The 27465-nt window shown below is 46.3% G+C and overlaps 1 protein-coding gene across 1 annotated transcript in view; it reads right to left on the bottom strand.

Moving 5' to 3' along the window:
* LOC121569272 (D(3) dopamine receptor-like) overlaps positions 1–26932 on the bottom strand; it is a 45517-nt gene extending 18585 nt beyond the window's left edge. Inside the window, exons 1-7 of the mRNA XM_045221620.1 lie at positions 26800–26932; positions 21370–21701; positions 20767–20879; positions 14106–14251; positions 12667–12863; positions 7623–7625; positions 4732–4794 (exon numbers count right to left, since the gene is read on the bottom strand). Coding sequence (XP_045077555.1) covers positions 4732–4794; positions 7623–7625; positions 12667–12863; positions 14106–14251; positions 20767–20879; positions 21370–21666 — 819 coding nt within the window. The 5' untranslated portion in view covers positions 21667–21701; positions 26800–26932. The remainder of the gene's footprint in view (positions 1–4731; positions 4795–7622; positions 7626–12666; positions 12864–14105; positions 14252–20766; positions 20880–21369; positions 21702–26799) is intronic.
* Between the last annotated feature and the right edge of the window lie 533 nt (positions 26933–27465).

Here is a 27465-nt window from a genome sequence, read left to right as displayed (position 1 = left end):
ACATTGTAGGATTTTTAATGAATTTATTTGCAAATTATGGTGGAAAATAAGTATTTGGTCACCTACAAACAAGCAAGATTTCTGGCTCTCACAGACCTGTAACTTCTTCTTTAAGAGGCTCCTCTGTCCTCCACTCGTTACCTTTATTAATGGCACCTGTTTGAACTTGATATCAGTATAAAAGACACCTGTCCACAACCTCAAACAGTCACACTCCAAACTCCACTATGGCCAAGACCAAAGAGCTGTCAAAGGACACCAGAAACAAAATGGTAGACCTGCACCAGGCTGGGAAGACTGAATCTGCAATAGGTTAGCAGCTTGGTTTGAAGAAATCAACTGTGGGAGCAATTATTAGGAAATGGAAGACATACAAGACCACTGATAATCTCCCTCGATCTGGGGCTCCATGCAAGATCTCACCCCGTGGGGTCAAAATGATCATAAGAACGGTGAGCAAACATCCCAGAACCACACGGGGGGACCTAGTGAATGACCTGCAGAGAGCTGGGACCAAAGTAACAAAGCCTACCATCAGTAACACACTACGCCGCCAGGGACTCAAATCCTGCAGTGCAAGACGTGTCCCCCTGCTTAAGCCAGTACATGTCCAGGCCCGTCTGAAGTTTGCTAGAGTGCATTTGGATGATCCAGAAGAGGATTGGGAGAATGTCATATGGTCAGATCAAACCAAAATATAATTTTTTGGTAAAAACTCAACTCGTCGTGTTTGGAGGACAAAGAATGCTGAGTTGCATCCAAAGAACACCATACCTACTGTGAAGCATGGGAGTGTAAACATCATGCTTTGGGGCTGTTTTTCTGCAAAGGGACCAGGACGACTGATCCGTGTAAAGGAAAGAATGAATGGGGCCATGTATCGTGAGATTTTGAGTGAAAACCTCCTTCCATCAGCAAGGGCATTGAAGATGAAACGTGGCTGGGTCTTTCAGCATGACAATGATCCCAAACACACCGCCCGGGCAACGAAGGAGTGGCTTCGTAAGAAGCATTTCAAGGTCCTGGAGTGGCCTAGCCAGTCTCCAGATCTCAACCCCATAGAAAATCTTTGGAGGGAGTTGAAAGTCCGTGTTGCCCAGCGACAGCCCCAAAACATCACTGCTCTAGAGGAGATCTGCATGGAGGAATGGGCCAAAATACCAGCAACAGTGTGTGAAAACCTTGTGAAGACTTACAGAAAATGTTTGACCTGTGTCATTGCCAACAAAGGGTATATAACAAAGTATTGAGACACTTTTGTTATTGACCAAATACTTATTTTCCACCATAATTTGCAAATAAATTCATTAAAAATCCTACAATGTGATTTTCTGGATTTTTTCCCCTCATTTTGTCTGTCATAGTTGACGTGTACCTATGATGAAAATTACAGGCCTCTCTCATCTTTTTAAGTGGGAGAACTTGCACAATTGGTGGCTGACTAAATACTTTTTTTCCCCACTGTACACAGTCGTGGTCAAAAGTTTTGAGAATGACACAAATGCAAATTTTCACAGTCTGCTGCCTCAGTTTTGATGATGGCAATTTGCATATACTCCAGAATGTCATGAAGAGTGATCAGATGAATTGCAATTAATTGCAAAGTCCCTCTTTGCCATGAAAATGAACTTAATCCCTAAAAAACATTTCCACTGCATTTCAGCCCTGCCACAAAAGGACCAGCTTCCATCATGTCAGTGATTCTCTCGTTAACACAGGTGAGAGTGTTGATGAGGACAAGGCTGGAGATCACTCTGTCATGCTGATTGAGTTAGAATAACAGACTGGAAGCTTTAAAAGGAGGGTGATGCTTGAAATCATTGTTCTTCCTCTGTTAACCATGGTTACCTGCAAGGAAACACATGCCGTCATCATTGCTTTGCACAAAAAGGGCTTCACATGCAAGGATATTGCTGCTAGTAAGATTGCACCTAAATCAACCATTTATCAGATCATCAAGAACTTCAAGGAGAGAGGTTCAATTGTTGTGAAGAAGGCGTCAGGGCGCCCAAGAAAGTCCAGCAAGCGCCAGGACCGTCTCCTAAAGTTGATTCAGCTGTGGGATCAGGGCACCACTAGTGCAGAGCTTGCTTAGGAATGGCAGCAGGCAGGTGTGAGTGCATCTGCACGCACAGTGAGGCGAAGACTTTTGGAGGATGGCCTGGTGTCAAGAAGGGCAGCAAAGAATCCACTTCTCTCCAGGAAAAACATCAGGGACAGACTGATATTCTGCAAAAGGTACAGGGATTGGACTGCTAAGGACTGGGGTAAAGTCATTTTCTCTGATTGTTTGGGGCATCCGGAAAACACCTTGTCCGGAGAAGACAAGGTGAGCGCTACCATCAGTTCAGTGTCATGCCAACAGTAAAGCATCCTGAGACCATTCATGTGTGGGGTTGCTTCTCAGCCAAAGGAGTGGGCTCACTCACAATTTTGCCTAAGAACACAGCCATGAATAAAGAATGGTACCAACACATCCTCCGAGAGCAACTTCTCCCAACCATCCAAGAACAGTTTGGTGACGACCAATGCATTTTCCAGCATGATGGAGCACCTTGCCATAAGGCAAAAGTGATAACCAAGTGGCTCGGGGAACAAAACATCGACATTTTGGGTCCATGGCCAGGAAACTCCCCAGACCTTAATCCCATTGAGAACTTATGGTTGATCCTCAAGAGGTGGGTGGACAACCAAAAACCCACAAATTCTGACAAAATCCAAGCATTGATTATGCAAGAATGGGCTGCCATCAGTCAGGATGTGGCCCAGAAGTTAATTGACAGCATGTTGGTGCGATTATTCGCAAATGGAAGAAACACAAAATAACTGTCAATCTCCCTCGGCCTGGGGCTCCATGCAAGATCTCACCTCGTGGAGTTGCAATGATCATGAGAACGGTGAGGAATCAGCCCATAACTACACGTGAGGATCTTGTCAATGATCTCAAGGCAGCTGGGACCATAGTCACCAAGAAAACAATTGGTAACACACTACGCCGTGAAAGACTGAAATCCTGCAGCAACCGCAAGGTCCCCCTGCTCAAGAAAGCACATATACACACCCGTCTGAAGTTTGCCCATGAACATCTGAATGATTCAGAGGAGAACTGGGTGAAAGTGTTGTGGTCAGATGAGACCAAAATCGAGCTCGTTGGCATCAACTCAACTCGCCGTGTTTGGAGGAGGAGGAATACTGCCTATGACCCCAAGAACACCATCCCCACCGTCAAACATGGAGGTGGAAACATTATGCTTTGGGGGTGTTTTTCTGCTAAGGGGACAGGACAACTTCACCGCATCAAAGGGACGATGGACGGGGCCATGTACCGTCAAATCTTGGGTGAGAACCTCCTTCCCTCAGCCAGGGCATTGAAAATGGGTCGTGGATGGGTATTCCAGCATGACAATGACCCAAAACACACGGCCAAGGCAACAAAGGAGTGGCTCAAGAAGAAGCACATTAAGGTCCTGGAGTGGCCTAGCTAGTCTCCAGATCTTAATCCCATAGACAATCTGTGGAGGGAGCTGAAGGTTCGAGTTGCCAAACGTCAGCCTCGAAACCTTAATGACTTGGAGAAGATCTGCAAAGAGGAGTGGGACAAAATCCCTCCTGAGATGTGTACAAACCTGGTGGCCAACTACAAGAAACGTTTGACCTCTGTGATTGCCAACAAGGGTTTTGCCACCAAGTGCTAAGTCATATTTTGCAGAGGGGTCAAATACTTATTTCCCTCATTAAAATACAAATCAATTTATAACATTTTTGACATGCGTTTTTCTGGATTTTGTTGTTGTTATTCTGTCTCTCACTGTTCAAATAAACATACCCTTAAAATTATAGACTGATCATGTCTTTGTAAGTGGGCAAACGTACAAAATCAGCAGGGGATCAAATACTTTTTTCCCTCACTGTATATATATATATTGTGATGTCACGAGAGGCTGTGTCCTGGAGGGACGTTACATCCCCCTGAGGTGGCTGCAAACCCAGACAGCTATGGCTCCATCTGCTGGTATGGTCGGGAACTCCACCCCTCTATGGCCAATCTTCCCACGCAGCTGAAACAAATGAGGAGCTGATGAGCTGAAGGTTTGGGAAGTGAAGAGACACAGTCTCCAACCTGGGCTCTCTGGAGGACAAGAGTGCTGCACGTCCACTTCCATGAGGAATATAAGGATTTGGAGATACTTACCTTTGGGAAATACTCACCTTTGGATATATGCACCTGTGGAAATACGTGAGAGACATTTGGAAGGACTTTTTGCTGGGTTGGCCACTAGCTGCAACGTGGACTACAGTAAGGCTGGGGAAAAGTTATCTGAGCGAGTGAGAATTATGATTTTGGATGTGGAAGAGACATCCCTGAACTGTTAACCCTTAAAGAGCCACAAGAGAACAGAATTTTGTTATATTTTCGTTAATTTCCCAAGACCGATAATAAAATCCTTGTTTTGTTTGAACCTTGTCTCCTTGCACTACTTGAGCAATCCCGCTGAAAGCTGTGTAGCCTCTCGTGACGTCACAATATATACATATACATATCCTTAAAAAAAAAAGTATTTTCCTTTATTACTTTCCAACCCCACCACCTCTCCCTTAATTGGAGTAAATTAGTGAACAACAACACTTAGGCCTCTACTTCCAGCTTACACATACTATATACATTTTATGGACACAGTCAATTTGTTTGTTTTTTTACTCCTGAACTTCCTCTACACACACTCCTCTTACCACTTTGATCCTGATAGGGGACAGGTCTCTGTTCTCCTTGGGGGTCTCCTCCTGCAGACACCTCTTGAGAGAGAGAGAGAGAGAGAGAGAGAGAGAGAGAGAGAGAGAGAGAGAGAGAGAGAGAGAGAGAGAGAGAGAGAGAGAGAGAGAGAGAGAGAGAGAGAGAGAGAGAGAGAGAGAGAGAGAGAGAGAGAGAGAGAGAGAGAGAGAGAGAGAGAGAGAGAGAGAGAGAGAGAGAGAGAGAGAGAGAGAGAGAGAGAGAGAGAGAGAGAGAGAGAGAGAGAGAGAGAGAGAGAGAGAGAGAGAGAGAGAGAGAGAGAGAGAGAGAGAGAGAGAGAGAGAGAGAGAGAGAGAGAGAGATGACTCATCCTTCAACAGGTAAACACACGAGGCAAGAGGGAGGGAGGGAGAGAGGGGTGGCATAGAGGAAATATCACACCTGACTCACCCTTCAAAAGGTAAACAAGTTTATTTCAGCAGTCAGCAGCATCCCATCCCCCCCATCCATCCATCCATCCGTCAATCTAGTAGCTGTGAACTAAACCGCCTGTGCCACAGGGCCCTCCAACAACTCAAACCGGATTCTCAATATCTTTGCCTGCTGTGTTGCTGATGATCTTGAGCTAAACTCTGCTTGACTCTAATAAAATTAGACGGGGAGCAAAAAAACTGCATTCTTCTACATAAAAATAAATCAGGGGCTATTGTCTCCATATCACATGTTGCTCCAGTTAGCTGGAACTAAACCCCCGCTCTAACATTCCCAAACAGCACTCCACTCTGTTAGTTCCCACATCCCAGATGTCTCCTGGGATGGGATCTGACTACACAACCATCCCGTAATGGGTATGATCCAAACCTGGCCTCAACCACTGGAAATGATTCCACAACACGCCTCTCAAATGAAGGATTTGATCTCATAACCTGCCCCATAATGTCACTGATACAATCCTGGCTATTTGACTTCCCTCCCGATGGTGTTGCTTGGTTACTAAGACATTATGTGGTAACAATTGGCACCTTTTGGAACCAAAAATATTTTTTTACTGATTCCCAATTAAACAAAACAGTCATTTGTTTATAATTACCATGTAATTACCATTTGTTTGACAATGTGATTTCTAAGTACACGGAAACAAAAATATAAACACAACATGTAAAGTGTTGGTCCCATGTTTCATGAGCTGAAATAAAAGATCCCAGACATTTTCCATACGCACAAAAAGCACATTTTGTTCAAATTTTGTGCACAAATTTGTTTACATCCCTGTTAGTGAGTATTTCTCCTTTGCCAAGATAAGGAGTATTTCTGTCTGTAATGAAGACCTTTTGTGGGGGAAAACTCATTCTGATTGGCTGGGCCTGGCTCCCCAGTGGATGGGCCTGGCTCCCCAGTGGATGGGCCTGGCTCCCCAGTGTGTGGGCCTGGCTCCCCAGTGGATGGGCCTGGCTCCCCAGTGGATGGGCCTGGCTCCCAAGTGGATGGGCCTGGCTCCCCAGTGGATGGGCCTGGCTCCCCAGTGGATGGGCCTGGCTCCCCAGTGGATGGGCCTGGCTCCCCAGTGTGTGGGCCTGGCTCCCCAGTGTGTGGGCCTGGCTCCCCAGTGTGTGGGCCTACCCATGGCTGCACCCCTGCCCAGTCATGTGAAATCCATATTTTAGGACCTAATTAATTTATTTCAATTGATTGATTTCCTTATATGAACTGTAACTCAGTAAAATCTTTGAAATTGTTGCATGTTGCGTTTATATTTTTGTTCAGTATAGGTAAAAAGTGGACTGTAACATAAAGTGTTTCCACCTGCTACCGTTACATCATGGACATGACCACAGTCACCTCTAGTGTAATGTAAATGACCCTGAAACCTTGAGTATACCGGAAATGACCATGAAACCTGACTGATCGTGACTGCAATGATCAAAGGAACTCCCCAAGCCCACGGCTCCTCAGATCCCACATTGTCATACAGTGGGGAAAAAAAGTATTTAGTCAGCCACCAATTGTGCAAGTTCTCCCACTTAAAAAGATGAGAGAGGCCTGTAATTTTCATCATAGGTACACGTCAACTATGACAGACAAATTGAGATTTTTCTTCTCCAGAAAATCACATTGTAGGATATTTTATGAATTTATTTGCAAATTATGGTGGAAAATAAGTATTTGGTCACCTACAAACAAGCAAGATTTCTGGCTCTCACAGACCTGTAACTCCACTATTGCCAAGACCAAAGAGCTGTCAAAGGACACCAGAAACCAAATTGTAGACCTGCACCAGGCTGGGAAGACTGAATCTGCAATAGGTAAGCAGCTTGGTTTGAATAAATCAACTGTGGGAGCAATTATTAGGAAATGGAAGACATACAAGACCACTGATAATCTCCCTCGATCTGGGGCTCCACGCAAGATCTCACCCCGTGGGGTCAAAATGATAACAAGAACGGTGAGCAAAAATCCCAGAACCACACGGGGGGACCTAGTGAATGACCTGCAGAGAGCTGGGACCAAAGTAACAAAGCCTACCATCAGTAACACACTACGACGCCAGGGACTTAAATCCTGCAGTGCCAGACGTGTCCCCCTGCTTAAGCCAGTACATGTCCAGGCCCGTCTGAAGTTTGCTAGAGTGCATTTGGATGATCCAGAAGAGGATTGGGAGAATGTCATATGGTCAGATGAAACCAAAATAGAACTTTTTGGTAAAAACTCAACTCGTCGTGTTTGGAGGACAAAGAATGCTGAGTTGCATCCAAAGAACACCATACCTACTGTGAAGCATGGGGGTGGAAACATCATGCTTTGGGGCTGTTTTTCTGCAAAGGGACCAGGACGACTGATCCGTGTAAAGGAAAGAATGAATGGGGCCATGTATCGTGAGATTTTGAGTGAAAACCTCCTTCGTAAGAAGCATTTCAAGGTCCTGGAGTGGCCTAGCCAGTCTCCAGATCTCAACCCCATAGAAAATCTTTGGAGGGAGTTGAAAGTCAGTGTTGCCCAGCGACAGCCCCAAAAATCACTGCTCTAGAGGAGATCTGCATGGAGGAATGGGCCAAAATACCAGCAACAGTGTGTGAAAACCTTGTGAAGACTTACAGAAAACGTTTGACCTGTGTCATTGCCAACAAAGGGTATATAACAAAGTATTAAGAAACTTTTGTTATTGACCAAATACTTATTTTCCACCATAATTTGCAAATAAATTCATAAAAAATCCTACAAGGTGATTTTCTGGATTTTTTTTCCTCATTTTGTCTGTCATAGTTGACGTGTACCGATGATGAAAATTACAGGCCTCTCTCATCTTTTTAAGTGGGATAACTTGCACAATTGGTGGCTGTCACTATAGTCACTAACTCTACCCACATGTACATATTACTTCAACTACCTCAACTAGCCGGTGCCCCCGCACATTGACTTTGCACCGGTACCCCCCTGTATATATAGCCTCCCTACTGTTATTTAATTTTACTTCTGCTCTTTTTTTCTCAACACTTTTTTTGTTAAAAATAAATGCACTGTTGGTTAAGGGCTGTAAGTAAGCATTTCACTGTAATGTCTGCACCTGTTGTATTCGGCGCATGTGACCAATACAATTTGATTTGATTTGATTTGACTAAATATTTTTTTTCCCCCACTGTATAACCTGAACTGAGAGGTGAGTAGAACTGAGCCTGTTCACCCAACTCTCACATCACAGATACACTGTCCTCTCTACATCACACGGAGCCAGGCCACCTAGAGAGCAGAGCGGAGCTCACAGCAGCACACGGAGCCAGGCCACCTAGAGAGCAGAGCGGAGCTCACAGCAGCACACGGAGCCAGGCCACCTAGAGAGCAGAGCGGAGCTCACAGCAGCACACGGAGCCAGGCCACCTAGAGAGCAGAGCGGGAGCTCACAGCAGCACACGGAGCCAGGCCACCTAGAGAGCAGAGCGGCGCTCACAGCAGCACACGGAGCCAGGCCACCTAGAGAGCAGAGCGGAGCTCACAGCAGCACACGGAGCCAGGCCACCTAGAGAGCAGAGCGGAGCTCATAGCAGCACACGGAGCCAGGCCACCTAGAGAGCAGAGCGGAGCTCACAGCAGCACACGGAGCCAGGCCACCTAGAGAGCAGAGCGGAGCTCACAGCAGCACACGGAGCCAGGCCACCTAGAGAGCAGAGCGGAGCTCACAGCAGCACACGGAGCCAGGCCACCTAGAGAGCAGAGCGGAGCTCACAGCAGCACACGGAGCCAGGCCACCTAGAGAGCAGAGCGGAGCTCACAGCAGCACACGGAGCCAGGCCACCTAGAGAGCAGAGCGGAGCTCACAGCAGCACACGGAGCCAGGCCACCTAGAGAGCAGAGCGGAGCTCACAGCAGCACACGGAGCCAGGCCACCTAGAGAGCAGAGCGGAGCTCACAGCAGCACACGGAGCCAGGCCACCTAGAGAGCAGAGCGGAGCTCACAGCAGCACACGGAGCCAGGCCACCTAGAGAGCAGAGCGGAGCTCACAGCAGCACACGGAGCCAGGCCACCTAGAGAGCAGAGCGGAGCTCACAGCAGCACACGGAGCCAGGCCACCTAGAGAGCAGAGCGGAGCTCACAGCAGCACACGGAGCCAGGCCACCTAGAGAGCAGAGCGGAGCTCACAGCAGCACACGGAGCCAGGCCACCTAGAGAGCAGAGCGGAGCTCACAGCAGCACACGGAGCCAGGCCACCTAGAGAGCAGAGCGGAGCTCACAGCAGCACACGGAGCCAGGCCACCTAGAGAGCAGAGCGGAGCTCACAGCAGCACACGGAGCCAGGCCACCTAGAGAGCAGAGCGGAGCTCACAGCAGCACACGGAGCCAGGCCACCTAGAGAGCAGAGCGGAGCTCACAGCAGCACACGGAGCCAGGCCACCTAGAGAGCAGAGCGGAGCTCACAGCAGCACACGGAGCCAGGCCACCTAGAGAGCAGAGCGGAGCTCACAGCAGCACACGGAGCCAGGCCACCTAGAGAGCAGAGCGGAGCTCACAGCAGCACACGGAGCCAGGCCACCTAGAGAGCAGAGCGGAGCTCACAGCAGCACACGGAGCCAGGCCACCTAGAGAGCAGAGCGGAGCTCACAGCAGCACACGGAGCCAGGCCACCTAGAGAGCAGAGCGGAGCTCACAGCAGCACACGGAGCCAGGCCACCTAGAGAGCAGAGCGGAGCTCACAGCAGCACACGGAGCCAGGCCACCTAGAGAGCAGAGCGGAGCTCACAGCAGCACACGGAGCCAGGCCACCTAGAGAGCAGAGCGGAGCTCACAGCAGCACACGGAGCCAGGCCACCTAGAGAGCAGAGCGGCGCTCACAGCAGCACACGGAGCCAGGCCACCTAGAGAGCAGAGCGGAGCTCACAGCAGCACACGGAGCCAGGCCACCTAGAGAGCAGAGCGGCGCTCACAGCAGCACACGGAGCCAGGCCACCTAGAGAGCAGAGCGGAGCTCACAGCAGCACACGGAGCCAGGCCACCTAGAGAGCAGAGCGGAGCTCACAGCAGCACACGGAGCCAGGCCACCTAGAGAGCAGAGCGGAGCTCACAGCAGCACACGGAGCCAGGCCACCTAGAGAGCAGAGCGGAGCTCACAGCAGCACACGGAGCCAGGCCACCTAGAGAGCAGAGCGGAGCTCACAGCAGCACACGGAGCCAGGCCACCTAGAGAGCAGAGCGGCGCTCACAGCAGCACACGGAGCCAGGCCACCTAGAGAGCAGAGCGGAGCTCACAGCAGCACACGGAGCCAGGCCACCTAGAGAGCAGAGCGGCGCTCACAGCAGCACACGGAGCCAGGCCACCTAGAGAGCAGAGCGGAGCTCACAGCAGCACACGGAGCCAGGCCACCTAGAGAGCAGAGCGGAGCTCACAGCAGCACACGGAGCCAGGCCACCTAGAGAGCAGAGCGGAGCTCACAGCAGCACACGGAGCCAGGCCACCTAGAGAGCAGAGCGGAGCTCACAGCAGCTCCTTGGAGAGGTTTTATCATCGTCACTCCTGTAACCATGCCAACCTAATACAGTGAGGGAAAAAAGTTTTTGATCCCCTGCTGATTTTGTACGTTTGCCCACTGACAAAGACATGATCAGTCTATAATCCAGAAAAACGCATGTCAAAAATTTTATAAATTGATTTGCATTTTAATGAGGGAAATAAGTATTTGACCCCTCTGTAAAACATGACTTAGTACTTGGTGGCAAAACCCTTGTTGGCAATCACAGAGGTCAGACGTTTCTTGTAGTTGGCCACCAGGTTTGCACACATCTCAGGAGGGATTTTATTCCACTCCTCTTTGCAGATCTTCTCCAAGTCATTAAGGTTTTGAGGCTGACGTTTGGCAACTCGAACCTTCAGCTCCCTCCACAGATTTTCTATGGGATTAAGGTCTGGAGACTGGCTAGGCCACTCCAGGACCTTAATGTGCTTCTTCTTGAGCCACTCCTTTGTTGCCTTGGCCGTGTGTTTTGGGTCATTGTCATGCTGGAATACCCATCCATGACCCATTTTCAATGCCCTGGCTGAGGGAAGGCGGTTTTCACCCAAGATTTGATGGTACATGGCCCGTCCATCATCCCTTTGATGCGGTGAAGTTGTCCTGTCCCCTTAGCAGAAAAACATCCCCAAAGCATAATGTTTCCACCTCCATGTTTGACGGTGGGGATGGTGTTCTTGGGGTCATAGGCAGCATTCCTCCTCCTCCAAACATGGCGGGTTGAGTTGATGCCAAAGAGCTCGATTTTGGTCTCATCTGACCACAACACTTTCACCAAGTTCTCCTCTGAATCATTCAGATGTTCATTGGCAAACTTCAGACGGCCCTGTATATGTGCTTTCTTGAGCAGGGGGACCTTGCAGGCGCTGCAGGATTTCAGTCCTTCACGGCGTAGTGTGTTACCAATTGTTTCCTTGGTGACTATGGTCCCAGCTGCCTTGAGATCATTGACAAGATCCTCCCGTGTGGTTCTGGACTGATTCCTCACCGTTCTCATGATCATTGCAACTCCACGAAGTGAGATCTTGCATGGAGCCCCAGGCCGAGGGAGATTGACAGTTCTTTTGATTGGAATCTGATTGATTGAATGCTTCTGTGGAAAGGAATCTTTCTGATTGAGAGGGCGTCAAATACTTATTTCCCTCATTAAAATGCAAATCAATTTATACTATTTTTGACATGCGTTTTTCTGGATTTTTTTAAACCTACCATTAAAATTATAGACTGATCATTTCTTTGTCAGTGGGAAAACGTACAAAATCAGCAGGGGATCAAATACTTTTTTCCCTCACTGTATCTGGATAATCGCCTCTCTCCGTTTCCATGGCAATTGTGCACGTTTTATACGATGGCGGTGGACATTTCATTAGCGTTGTGCCGTTGTCAATCACCATGACAGATGCCACTTGTGACATAGGCTATTCATGAGTTAAATGTTGACGTGAGCGTGCAGGGTTTTACATTTATTTTTCCATGTGAGTCACATTGAGTTTGCTAGCTCTTCCATAAGGAAATCCTTACATTTTAGAAAACGCTCTTATTCAGAGCAACTTACAGGAGCAATTAGGGTTAAGTGCCTAGCTCGAATGGCACATTGACAGATTTTTCACCTAGTTGGCACTGGGATTTTTCCATGTGAGTCACATTGAGCTTGCTATCGCTTCTATAAGGAAATCCTTACATTTTAGTAATTTAGCAGACGCTCTTATCCAGAGCGACTTACAAGAATAATTAGGTATAAGTGCCTTGCTCAAGCATTTTTCACCTAGTTAGTTGGCTTGGGGATTCGAACCAGCGACCTTTCGTTTACAGGCCCAACGCTCTTAACCGCTAGGCTGATGCGTGCATATGTGTTTGTGTGTGTGTTGTATGAGAGTGAATGCACTCACTTCGATGTTCATTTGCACAGTCAATGTGGGACCATATGGCTGTGTTCTCACCGCGGAGGGCTGGGCCGAGCCTGGCTGGACCTTCCCGCTGCTGGAGTGGCGGAAGGCGATCCTCTTCCTCCTCTTCCTGAGGAAGACGTAGATGCGGACGTACACCAGCAGGGTGACGATGAAGGGCAGGTAGAAGGACACCACCGACGAGTAGATGACAAAGTCAGGGTTGGAGATGGAGCACACCGTCGGGTCGTCTGAGGGAGGAAGGAGAAAACCACCACATTCAAATGACTAAACCCACATCAACAACGCGTCTCTTTTCAGCACCGCTCGTACGGCCTTCTAGCAAGACAACTGTAGTAAGAGGCATCTGTTATAGACACACTTCATAAAAAAAAAATGTTGGTACACATTCGTAAAATGCTACCTGCTCAAACCATGTAGCACTGACACATTTTGTAAAATCTCCACTTAAATCCATGGGTTGAGAAGCCTTCCATATTCTGATAGTTGGCCCGTTTCTATAAGAGAGATGAGTGAACTGGCATTGACCCCTGTTGTAGTGTATACATATTGCATGTTAGCTCTGTGTTCATTCGGACGTGATTGAACACTGTTTGCTCCAGATCAATAGTGCATGCTTCACCACACAAGGACTCTAGGAGGGAGACTGACTGCCTGAGACTGACTAGAGCTCCTCTCCTTCACAGCCTAGTTCCACTACCAAACCCTGACTGGAGCCACATGGCCCTCCAACAACTCAAACCAGATTCTCAATATCTTTGCCTGCTGTGTTGCTGATGATCTTGAGATAAACAAAAATTAGATGGGAAGAAAATAACTGCATTATTTTATATAAAAAATAAATCAGGTGCTCTTGTATCCATATCAAATGTTGCTCCAGTTAGCTGGAACTAAATTCTGTTTTAACATTCCCAAACAGCACTCCACACTGTTAGTTCCCTCATCTCCTGGGATGTGATCTGACTACATAACCATCCCGTAATGGAGCTCCTCTCCTTCCCAGCCAAGTTCTACTACCAAACCCTGACTGGAGCTCAGCAAGGCCCCTGTGCTGGTGTAGTTCACCTGTGGGGTCTAATATCTCACCTGTTCTGGTGTGTCTGTATATCAGTATTGAACATAATTCTACTTCCATAACCTAATCTTTGAAGGTGTGTCTCATCTGTTCCGGTGACTGTTGCCTATTACAAAATCAGTCTCTATAGCCACAACGGCCTCGACATGTCCTGTAGATGTTTAAAAGGATTGGATGGGTGAAAGCAATTAGGCGGAAACACTCCTAGGCCAACCAGAGGGTTTGGTGGAGCATCTACCATATTATACCCATCCAATCCTTCCAGATCTATGAGTAAGTAGTACAGGGTTATAGGGCCTCGCTGGCTAGATGTTAATTTCAAACTGGCATCCATCTCATCTACACTGGCGTGTCTGACATACGCGAGGGGATGTGGGTGCGTCTCACCTGTACTCACGTGTCTCACCTGATGTGTTGAATCCGAACAGAAGGGGGCAGGAGACAGCGAAGGCCAGGATCCACACTGTCGCGATCATGGCTGAGACCCGCTTCCTGGAGCTGTGTGTGGTGTTGTAGAGGACAGGCATCACCACCGCTGTGTACCTGAGGATGGATCACACACAGAATTTGTAAGAGGGAGAAGCCAAAGAAGTTAGAAAAGTTAGAGGAAGAAACAAAAGGGGGAGAAAGAAGTTTGTAAAAGACAGACACCAAAGAAGTTTGATAAATTAGAAGTTAACAGAAAGAGAAAGAAGCATTAAGTGAAAGTCCAATGAGCGTGATATCAAGTCCCACAATGGAACAGCAAACGAAGTGCTTCTATATTGAAACTGTTTCGCAATTACTCAATTTGACTATTCAGCAATAAGGCCAGAGAAGCTTTGATAAAAAATGTTTATCAACCTTGTGTTTTATGCCAAGAATGCGTAATGAGCATGTGCAAACAGAGAGAGTAGAGGCGGTGTTGGAGAGGGAACAGTAATTAGGGGCGAACCGATTCAGACACTGATGCGACAACAGGTTTTATTAGAACTAGATCACCATTGTTTACCCTCATCAACGTAATTATTCATTTTCTTCTCACGGCGAAACTAAGGGGAGGGGAGGAAAGGGAAAGAGGAGACCTAGTCAGTTGTACAACTGATTGCATTCAACTGTATATATTCAACAATATACACTAAAATAACACATCCTAGATCTGAATGAATGAAATAATCTTATGAAATACTTTTTTCTTTACATAGTTGAATGTGCTGACAACAAAATCACACAAAAATTATCAATGAAAATCAAATGTGTATCAACCCATGGAGGTCTGGATTTGGAGTCACCCTCAAAATTAAAGTGGAAAACCACACTACAGGCTGATCCAACTTTGATGTAATGTCCTTAAAACAAGTCAAAATGAGGCTCAGTAGTGTGTGTGGCCTCCACGTGCCTGTATGACCTCCCTACAACACCTGGGCATGCTCCTGATGAGGTGGTGGATGGTCTCCTGAGGGATCTCCTCCCAGACCTGGACTAAAGCATCCGCCAACTCCTGGACAGTCTGTGGTGTTGGTGGATGGAGAGAGACATGATGTCCCAGATGTGCTCAATTGGATTCAGGTCTGGGGAACGGGCGGGCCAGTCCATAGCATCAATGCCTTCCTCTTGCAGGAACTGCTGACACACTCCAGCCACATGAGGTCTAGCATTGTCTTGCATTAGGAGGAACCCAGGGCCAACCGCACCAGCATATGGTCTCACAAGGGGTCTGAGGATCTCATCTCGGTACCTAATGGCAGTCAGGCTACCTCTGGCGAGCACATGGAGGGCTGTGCAGCCCCCCAAAGAAATGCCACCCCACACCATGACTGACCCACCGCCAAACCGGTCATGCTGGAGGATGTTGCAGGCAGCAGAACGTTCTCCACGGCGTCTCCAGACTCTGTCACGTCTGTCACGTGCTCAGTGTGAACCTGCTTTCATCTGTGAAGAGCACAGGGTGCCAGTGGCAAATTTGCCAATCTTGGTGTTCTCTGGCAAATGTCAAACGTCCTGCACGGTGTTGGGCTGTAAGCACAACCCCCACCTGTGGACGTCGGGCCCTCTTACCACCCTCATGGTGTCTGTTTCTGACCGTTTGAGCAGACACATGCACATTTGTGGCCTGCTGGAGGTCATTTTGCAGGGCTCTGGCAGTGCTCCTCCTGCTCCTCCTTGCACAAAGGCGGAGGTAGCAGTCCTGCTGCTGGGTTGTTGCCCTCCTACGGCCTCCTCCACGTCTCCTGATGTACTGGCCTGTCTCCTGGTAGCGCCTCCATGCTCTGGACACTACGCTGACAGACACAGCAAACCTTCTTGCCACAGCTCGCATTGATGTGCCATCCTGGATGAGCTGCACTACCTGAGCCACTTGTGTGGGTTGTAGACTCCGTCTCATGCTACCACTAGAGTGAAAGCACCGCCAGCATTCAAAAGTGACCAAAACATCAGCCAGGAATCATAGGAACTGAGAAGAGGTCTGTGGTCACCACCTGCAAAACCAGTCCTTTATTGGGGGTGTCTTGCTAATTGCCTATAATTTCCACCTGTTGTCTATTCCATTTGCACAACAGCATGTGAAATTTATTGTCAATCAGTGTTGCTTCCTAAGTGGACAGTTTGATTTCACAGAAGTGTGATTGTCTTGGAGTTACATTGTGTTGTTTAAGTGTTCCCTTTATTTTTTTGAGCAGTGTGTGTATATATATATATATATATATATATATATATAAAAAACGAATAGGAAAAAAGTATAAATATACTCAAACATTTTTTTTACAAAAATTTAAAGTGGTTGTCCCACTGGCTATCATAAGGTGAATGCACCAATTTGTAAGTCGCTCTGGATAAGAGCGTCTGCTAAATGACGTCAATGTAAATGTAAATGTAACTGAAATGTGTCTTCCGCATTGAACCCAACCCCTCACCCCTCAAGGTGCGGTGGGCTGCCTTAATCAACATCCTCGCCATCGGTGCCCGTGGAACAGTGGGTTAACTGCCTTGCTCAGGGGCAGAACGACAGATTTGTATTTTGTCCGCTCGGGGATTCGATCCAGCAACCTTTCGAGATTTGAAAACTTCAGAACACTTCAGTGTTGATCCATGTTGAACTCTGACCCCTGGGCATGCAACATCACATTATCAATCAGGTTGTATTTATTTTTATATCTTCATACTCTTGGTTTGTCATACTCTTGGTCTGTTTCCACCTCTTTAAGGAATACCTGGGATAGGATAAAGGAATCCTTCTACCCCCCCAATTGTAAAGTGGTTATCCCACTGGCTATAGGGTGAACGCACCAATTTGTGAGTCGCTCTGGCTAAGAGCGTCTGCTAAATGACGTTAATGTGCCCTTGAGCAAGGCACTTAACCCTAATTGCTCCTGTAAGTCGCTCTGGATAAGAGCGTCTGCTAAATGACTAAAATGTAAATGTAAATGTCTTAATATATTTTATTACTAAACACCATAAACTATGTGACATTATGAATGTCCTGCATTTACTACAATTGCATCGCAATACCACTATATGTTTTGTGCTTTGAAAGGCACTCTATCAAATGCCCAAAACAAATATGCCCCCAGTTGCAGGGTCTATTCTGTCTGGAAAACAAATACATCATAATAATAAACTTGTAATGTTTCCTGGGAGAGCAATGATAAATCATTGGGACCGCCGCTGCATTGCATCATTACAGTACATACAGTGTACACACGATGCACACTGGACATTTAAACAGACCATCTCTCTCTCTGTTTCTCTCTCTCTGTGTTTCTCTCTCTCTCTCTCTGTATCTCTCCCTGTTTATCTCTGTCTTTCTCTCTCTGTTTCTCTCTCTCTCTCTCTCTCTCTGTTTCTCTCTCTCTGTGTTTCTCTCTCTCTGTATCTCTCCCTGTTTATCTCTGTCTCTCTCTCTCTGTTTCTCTCTCTCTCTCTCTCTCTGTTTCTCTCTCTCTGTGTTTCTCTCTCTCTCTCTCTGTATCTCTCCCTGTTTATCTCTCTCTCTCTGTGTGTTTCTCTCTCTGTATCTCTCTCTGTTTCTCTCTCTCTGTGTTTCTCTCTCTCTCTCTCTGTATCTCTCTCTGTTTCTCTCTGTCTTTCTGCCTGTTTCTATCTCTCTGTTTCTCTCTCTCTCTCATACACACAAACCAATGCACAAACGCCCACACACACACACGCACAGCCGCACGCATGCATACAAACACACTTCTCACCAAGGTGTTAATGATTCACCTGTCAGGACTAAGCTGCTAATCAGTGATTCTCAGCACAAAGGCACACACCTACATAGAATAACCATACGCCTTCACTCTAAACAAACAAACAAACACACACACACACAATGTATTCTGGCCCCTGTGTTCCTATTTATTTGATGGTTAAGAGCACGTTGTGCCCAATAGTCGTGTGGGTTCAGCCCCCACAGAGTTCTTAAATATGAACTATAACATGAGCTGTAAAACTAAGCAAATAAATAATGTAAATTTTTTAAAATGTATTTTATTTAAACTTTATTTAACCAGGTAAGCCAGTTGAGAACAAGTTCTCATTTACAACTGCGACCTGGCCAAGATAAAGCAAAGCAGTGCGATAAAAACAACAACACAGAGTTACATATGGGGTAAACAAAACATAAAGTCAAAAATACAACAGAAAATATACATACAGTGTGCGAATGTAGTAAGTTATGGAGGTAAGGCAATAAATAGGCCATAGTGCAAAATAGTTACAATTTCGTATTAACACTGGAATGATAGATGTGCAAAAGACGATGTGCAAATAGAGATACTGGGAAAGCAAAAAAAATAACAATATGGGGATGAGGTATTTGGGTGGGCTAATTTCAGAATGGCTGTGTACAGGTGCAGTGATCGGTAAGCTGCTCTGACAACTGACGCTTAAAGTTAGTGAGGGAGATAAGAGTCTCCAGCTTCAGAGATTTTTGCAGTTCGTTCCAGTCATTGGCAGCAGAGAACTGGAAGGAATGGCGGCCAACGGAGGTGTTGGCTTTGGGGATGACCAGTGAGTTTTACCTGCTGGAGCGCAGACTACGGGTGGGTGTTGCTATGGTGACCAGTAAGCTAAGATAAGACAGGGATTTGCCTAGCAGTGATTTATAGATGACCTGGAGCCAGTGGGTTTGGCGACAAATATGTAGTGAGGGCCAGCCAACAAGAGCGTACAGGTCACAATGGTGGGTAGTATATGGGGCTTTGGTGACAAAACAGATGGCACTGTGATAGACTACATCCAATTTGCTGAGTAGAGTGTTGGAGGCTATTTTGTAAATGACATCGCCGAAGTCAAGGATCGGTAGGATAGTCAGTTTTACGAGGGCAAGTTTGGCAGCATGAGTGAAGGAGGCTTTGTTGCGAAATAGGAAGCCGATTCTAGATCTAACTTTTGATTGGAGATGCTTAATGTGAGCCTGGAAGGAGAGTTTACAGTCTAACCAGACACCTAGGTATTTGTAGTTGTCCACATACTCTAGGTCAGACCCGTCGAGAGTAGTGATTCTAGTCGGGTGGGCAGGTTCAAGCAGTGTTCGGTTGAAGAGCATGCATTTAGTTTTACTAGTGTTTAAGAGCAGTTGGAGGCTACGGAAGGAGTGTTGTATGGCGTTGAAGCTCGTTTGGAGGTTTGTTAACATAGTGTCCAATGAAGGGCCAGATGTATACAAAATGGTGTCGTCCGCATAGAGGTGGATCCGAGCGTCACCAGTAGCAAGAGCGACATCATTGATATACACAGAGAATAGAGTCGGCCCGAGAATTGAACCCTGTGGCACCCCCATAGAGACTGCCAGAGGTCCAGAGAACAGGCCCTCCGATTTGACACATTGAACTCTATCTGAGAAGTAGTTGGTGAACCAGGCGAGGCAGTCATTTGAAAAACCAAGGCTATTTAGTCTGCTAATAGGAATGCGGTGGTTGACAGAGTCGAAAGCCTTGGCCAGGTCGATGAAGACGGCTGCGCAGTACTGTCTTTTATCGATCGCGGTTATAATATCGTTTAGGACCTTGAGCGTGGCTGAGGTGCACCCATGACCAGCTCGGAAACCAGATTGCATAGCGGAGAAGGTACGGTGGGATTCGAAATGGTCGGTGATCTGTTTGTTAACTTGGCTTTCAAATACTTTCGAAAGGCAGGGCAGGATGGATATAGGTCTGTAACAGTTTGGATCTAGAGTGTCACCCCCTTTGAAGAGGGGGATGATCGCGGCAGCTTTCCAATCTCTGGGGATCTCAGACATTACAAAAGAGAGGTTGAACAGGCTAGTAATAGGGGTTGCGACAATTTCGGCAGCTAATTTTAGAAAGAAAGGGTCCAGATTGTCTAGCCCAGCTGATTTTGTAGGGGTCCAGATTTTTCAGCTCTTTGTGTGAAGGAAAAGCGGGGGGGGGCATGGGCAAGTTGCAGCGGAGGGTGCAGAGCTGGTGGCCCGGGTAGTGGTAGCCAGGTAGAAAGCATGGCCAGCCGTAGCAAAATAGTTGTTTAAATTCTCGATTATTGTAGATTTATCGGTGGTGACAGTGTTTCCTAGCCTCAGTGCAGTGGGCAGTTGGGAGGAGGTGCTCTTATTCTCCATAGACTTTACAGTGTCCCAAAACTTTTTGGAGTTAGTGCTACATACCCAATGCACATCAACAGTAAAGACGGTAAGTATTTTACAATATTATACAGCACGCTAACCTAGAGGGTACAGGGACTTCCATACAGCACACACACAAACCAAGGTGATCAGAGCCAGCAAAGGTTTATGAATGCAATCTCTTGTGAGAGAGTTTATAATCAAATATTTAAGGCTCACTTGAAGAGGAAGCAGACCTGCTCTCAGAACATGACAACTACACACGTCATCCAACTGGAGGTACAGTAATGATAAATAGTGCTGTATATAAAGTCTGCCATATGCACACACACACACACACACCTCACTCCTACTGTATATGCCCACTTTAACACACATTAAAAAAAATAAACGCACCAAAGAAAACTATAGAAAAAAAACTCAAGACACGCACACATTTTCTCTTACACACACGCTCACAAACACACACAAAGACACAGACACACAACTAGCCCCTTACCTGTCGATGCTGATAGCACACAGGTTGAGAATGCTGGCGGTGCACATCATGACGTCCAGGGTGACAAAGATGTTACAGTACATCCTGCTGAAGAGCCACGCCCCTCCGACCACCTGCACAGGTAACACAGGGTCACATGACACACATTCACACATCTTCAATATCAATCTACATAATCAACACTCACAACATCAACATATTATTCTCTCCCTCTCTCTCTCCTCCACAATACCACATGATCGGGAAAAAAAACCCCACACAGTTCAATTATGCGCCCCACATTCACACCCATCCAGAAGGACAATTACACACTCCCAGTTCCAGCCCGCCTCACCCAGACAGATAGTGCTGCTCAGACAGGCCTTCCCTTAGGCACTATAATACGTGGTAACAACTGTCTGACAGATATGTGTTCTGAGCTGCATCGCCTGACTGCTGGATCTCCTGACCTTATATGGTAACACACACACAATCACACCCCTTCACATGCACCCTTCCTCTCCTTATGGCGTCCAGTCAAACACCCTATATCACGCTCAGCTCCCTCCCTCCCCTCCCCAACCCATCCCTGGTCCCCCCTCCCCCACCCAGGTGGACCCTTACCTCCAGGTAGACGGCCCAGGGCATGACCAGCGAGGCCACCAGCAGGTCAGCTACAGCCAGGCTCACCACCAGGTAGTTGGTGGTGGTCTGTAGGGACCTCTCCCGCACCACAGCCAGACACACCAGCACATTGCCAAACACGATGGCCAGGATGAGTAGGGAGTAGAGCATGGCGTAGTAGCTACGCTCCGTATCCTCCTCCTCCCAACCACCAGTGGAATTCCCATGGAGGAGGTCTTCCCGAATCTGTTCCGAATCATTCCAGAAGAAGCGTTCAGAGGCGCTAAACATTGCCATGGAGACGTCTCGGTGACATGGGCTGGGTGAGAGACCTGTTTGGGAGAGAGGGACAGGGATGGAGCTGATCCCATTACAGCCACTAAGAGGAATTCCCATACATGTGATATGAGATATACGCCCCATAGGGAAACCCTGAGTCACATAAACATCTAATCTGATTTTTAGTTTATTTTTATTTCACCTTTATTTAACCAGGTAAGCCAGTTGAGAACAAGTTCTCATTTACAACTGCGACCTGGCCAAGATAAAGCAAAGCAGTGCGATAAAAACAACAACACAGATGTGCAAAAGATGATGTGCAAATAGAGATACTGGGGTGCAAAATAAATAACAATATGGGGATGAGGTAGTTGGATGGTCTAATTTCAGAATGGCTGTGTGCAGGATCCCCATGACCAAGATCTACACTCGGTGGCCAGTTTATTAGGTACACCACCCCGTTCATGAAAAGGGTTTGCTCCTACAGACGTGGCCGTGGCTTGCTATATAAAGCAGGTAGACAGGCATCGAAGCATTCAGTTACTGTTCGACTGAACATTAGAATGGGCAAAACGAGTGACCTAAGCGACTTTGAGCGTGGTATGATCGTTGGTGCCAGGCACGCCGGTTCCAGTATCTCAGAAACGGACGGCCCCCTGGGCTTTTCATACACGACAATGTCTAGGGTTTACCGAGAATGGTGTGACAAACAAAAAACATCCAGTCAGCAGCAGCCCTGTGGGCGAAAACAGCTCGTTGATGAGAGGTCGAAGGAGAATGGAAAGAATTGTGCAAGCTAACAGGCGGGCCACAAACAGGCAAATAATGGGGCAGTACAACAGTGGTGTGCAGAACGGAATCTCGGAACGCACAACTCATCAGTCTTATTGCAGCAGACGACCACGCCGGGTTCCACTCCTATCAGCTAAAAACAAAAAGAAGCGACACCAGTGGGCACGCAATCACCAACACTGGACAATTGAAGAGTGGAAAAACATTGCCTGGTCCGACGAATCCTGGTTCCTGTTGCGTCATGCTGATGGCAGAGTCAGGATTTGGCGTAAGCAGCATGAGTCCATGGCCCCATCTTACAGTGGCTTGTGAAAGTATTCACCCCCTTGCCATTTTTCCTATTTTGTTGCCTTACAACCTGGAATTTAAATGGATTTGGGGGGTTGTATCATTTGATTTACACAACATGCCTACCACTTTGAAGAATCTCAAATATATTTTGATTTGTTTAACAGTTTTTTGGTTACTACATGATTCCATATGTTATTTCATAGTTTTGATGTCTTCACTATTATTCTACAATGTAAAAAATTGTAAAAATAAAGAAAAACCCTTGAATGAGTAGGTGTGTCCAAACTTTTGACTGGTAGTGTATATGGCAACCATTCCCCATTCGGAACACGGTATCCCTCCCTCACATCCGATATAAAGCCATCACATATGACTGGCCAGGGTAAGAGGGCTGGAGACGGAGTGATGTTCTCTCAGACTCCCAGTCTTAATGCCAAAATAAATGAGTTCTCAGTCTTTATAATAAAACGTTACTGTCGTTATTCACTTTATATTTCCGGCGGTTTCACAGCTTAATGTCGTAGATGTGAATCTGATGAAGGCTGCTAGAGGTTAAGTCACTGTTTTCTGCCGGACCACTGCAGCAGACACATAGTCGGTTGGCACGATCATCAATTTCATCTTATTGCAACAGTATTCACTTTTTAATAAAGGTTGTTGCTGATGATTTCCCACTCAACCCCAACAGTCATGTCTTATTGCCTTTGGCCTGTTACGGTAAACCATCTCCATCAGAGAGAGCTAATCACTCCCTAGATGGCGGTTTGAGTTTCTCTCTCTGGCTCTCAAATTCAAATTCAAGCTGATTTATTGGCATGAAAAACATTGCTTCAATATTGCCAAAGCAACAACGTATACAATGTACATTGTAATAAAATAATGAAGAATGATAATATAAAATGAGAGTAAATAATAATACAAATAAAGAAAAAAATACAATAATAATAAAATGGTAACAGTCAATAGTAGAAATATAATAAATAGAAAAGGCTAAACATGGAAAATGAAAATATTACTAACTTATAACTAACTGTCATCCTCACCATTACATCAGTAATACAACTATCATCATCATCATTACTCTGCTATCATTATCATCACCCCTACCACTACTATTTGGAATAATAATGATAACAATAATAATAATAACAATAACAATAATAATAATAATAATAATAAGTAAGTTACTGCTTACTATGCAGATGTTATTATTCAGTGTCCCTCAGGCTATTGAAGGCAAACACAGAAGAACCGTTGCTCCTTCGCCCATTAGTATTTTTGTTTTTCCTCTGGGTTTAATAAGTTAAAATGTTGAATAAATGTAGTAATTTCTGTGAATAATGAATCTCTTGGTGAGGAAGAGAAAGTGCATCTCTGTTTCTACCTCCCCTGTCGTTCAGGGACCACACACACGCTCCTCTTTGGGTAGCCATGTCTTTTTATGTCTGCCGGTTTCTATTACAAATTAGTGGTCACTCAGCCTGTACTTGGTCGACGACTTGACTCCCTCCTGGTGATGCCTCTTCACCCCTCCTCTCCCCTCATATTCTTTCCTCTTCTCCTCTCATATTCTTTCATCCGTTCCCCTCCTCTCTTCCCCTCCTTTCACCTCCCCTCCCCTCCTCTTCTCTTCTCTCCCCTCCCTCTTCTCAAGCTTTGTAGTCCCACAGAGCTCCCACTACTCTCCATCCCCACCATACTAACCTTGCTGTTCCAGAATCATTCCTGCGTCTCCTACTCTCTACAGCTGTAATAAGGACTCTGCTCTATTCTCTCCGTTCATATTCTCTATTCTTGTCTATTCCCTGGTTCAGATTCAGAACAGGATCTCTATTCTTGTCTATTCCCTGGTCCATTATCTACTCTCAGTCCCCTCTATATCTACTTTCTATCCCTCTACTTCCTGATTCTACTCATGTATTTTTTTATATATTCCCTGATGCTACAGGTAACTTCCAAAATAAAGGAAACAGTTGAGTAAATGAGGGATACAACATTTATCATGTATAAAAATGTCCAGTTGCCCATTATTTTGGCTACCATGGCTAGAAGAGTCAGTGACTTTGAAAGAGGGGTCTCAAGAATGTGTGTGTGTGTGTGTGTCTCAGTCACCAGATCTCAACCCAATTGAACACTTATGGGAGATTCTGGAGCGGCGCCTGAGACAGCGTTTTCCACCACCATCAACAAAACACCAAATGATGTCATTTCTCGTGAACGAATGCTGTCGCATCCCTTCAATAGAGTTCCAGACACTTGTAGAATCTATGCCAATGTAACCGGTGTGAAATGGCTAGCTAGTTAGCGGTGCGCGCTAGGGGGGTGAGTGTAACCGGTGTGAAATGGCTAGCTAGTTAGCGGTGCGCGCTAGTAGCATTTCAATCGGTGACGTCACTCGCTCTGAGACATTGAAGTAGTTGTTTCCCTTGCTCTGAAAGGGCCGCGGCTTTTGTGGAGCGACGGGTAACGGTGCTTCGAGGGTGACTGTTGTCGATGTGTGCAGAGGGTCCCTGGTTCGAGGCCAGGTAGGGGCGAGGAGAGGGACGGAAGCAACACTGTTACACCAAGGCGCGTTGAAGCTGTGCTGGTGGCTCGTAGTGACCCAACGCCATATTAAGACACTTTATGTTGATGTTTCCTTTATTATGGCAGTTACCTGTATATCTCCAATATATCCCTGTCTAGTCCATAGACATAAGAATGAATAGAAAGAGTGTCTTCATTCAAGTCAATGATGGCATAATGGGTGAACTGGCAGCCATTTTGAGTGTACCCAAGACATGAAGTAAAAGTAGGAAGTGTACCCTTCAATCTGTGCTGTGATTTGTTGAGTCATCAGTTAGCATTATTTGAATGAACATTCTACATTACCATGGCAATCCAGCATCAGTTGATAGAACGTTCCAAAATACCATGGAAATTATTGCGTCACAACACCAGGCAGCCATTGCGAGTGTACCCCATGAGTTTACCAGTCAATTGCCAGGGTTAGAGCTTCCAAGCCCATTCTATTCATTCTTATGGTCTATGGTCTAGTCCCTGATCATGTACTGTGATAGAACAGACCCAACCAGTCTACCGGGAGGGAGCTCTTCTATCAGCATGTAGACATGGTGACTCAGAGTGCTCATGGTGACTGGTGCTGCACACTTCCCGCTGATAATAAACACCTCTATCATGGGAACTGTGGAACGACAATGCAGCGTGGGTCTGCGTGTGTCAGAGACAGAGAAAAAGACAGACGTTTTTTGGCAGAGTGTGTGTGTGTCTCTCTCACACACATGAACACACACCCATGGACTCGCGCACACACACACACGCTTGGGAACAGAGCAGTGCATGTTTGTCCTGTTGTTGGCTCAGGTTAAGCCCACCTCCATCAGACTGCCCACACACTGGCAAACACACCTTTACATAAAGGTTTTTAAGTGAGAAAAATAACTGGACTGCTAGAGCAGTAGGCATCAAAAGCATTCATCCAAGAATACATTGCTAATAGACATATGTAATCTGGTAATCAAAAATAAAGGTGTTACAAGTTATTCTGATAGCCTATACCACAATGATTGACTCCTAATCAGTCAGTATCACTGAAATGTGCAATTATCAAATCAGTTTGGCTGTACAAATCAATTTGGGGATGCTATCTCCCACTTTGCAGTTCTTGAAATAATTTATGTTTATCTGAAGTCTTCACTGCTGTTAAGACATCCTCATGTGCATGCGGATGCCTCTTACAAATACGCACACCTCGGAGAAATTCAGTCGAACATGTCGCGCTGCCTCTCCTTCAACTTCTGTGAATGAGAAAATCCCCTACATTTTGCGCGAAAGCTAAGTATATCAAGCCAACATGCATGCCCAAATGGACCACATATAATGAAAATTGGTAATAGTCGGCATAAAGTGAAAACATTATTGAAACTGATACATCAAGTAGGCTGGGCTAGAATAAACAAACACCAAAATAAATCCTGGATGTAAACGTTTAAACGCATCAGAATGAGACTCGGCAGGTGACCATAACAGTACCTGTATTATGTGTGCGCCAAAAACACACTGGCCTACCTGTTATGCTTTTCAAGCGCAGAATGCACGAGGTGCCATCGCGGAATCTGTCGGTTGTAAGATGAAAGTTGTCAGGTCTGTTTTTATGCACTCCAACCCTACCCAGAGCTGTGAAGCGCCCATTCTCCGCGCGCTCTGAGTCAGAGAGCCCAGAGAGCCCAGAGACTGAGCCTCATTAATGCACATGACTAGAAATACTCACCCACTCCGATGTACGATTTTTTTCCTTCCTTTAGTTATTCTAGCAAAGCCATTGGTTCACTTGTGCATCTCGGAACGTGATGGAGCCAACTAGGCTCGATGAAAATGAGCTTCAAGTGTGATTAGTAGTCTATGTGTGGTGGTGGTTCATCTACCTGGTCATACAAGTCATGTTCAAGCAAATTTACCATTTAGGCCTATATATGTTTTATTAATTTAATACAGTCATATGGGTGACACTAATTGGGCTATTGGGATTTAAGAAAAAAAAATCATAAAATTAACAATGCCCTATGAAGTACATTCATAAACATTAGTCAAATGCCTGTGTAGAATTCGATGGAAAAATGCATGACAGCCTAGCTTACATCAGGATGGAGGTACAAACTTCCAATTACTGACACCCGTCATTTTTTTTAGGGGAAAGAGCTTGGGAGACATTTATTGCTCGCGCGGCTGTTGGTG

Source organism: Coregonus clupeaformis, chromosome 7, assembly GCF_020615455.1.
Source record: "Coregonus clupeaformis isolate EN_2021a chromosome 7, ASM2061545v1, whole genome shotgun sequence".
Taxonomy (NCBI): domain Eukaryota; kingdom Metazoa; phylum Chordata; class Actinopteri; order Salmoniformes; family Salmonidae; genus Coregonus; species Coregonus clupeaformis.
The sequence above is the reverse complement of the archived record's forward strand: the minus strand, read 5'-3'. Positions and strand labels throughout refer to the sequence as shown.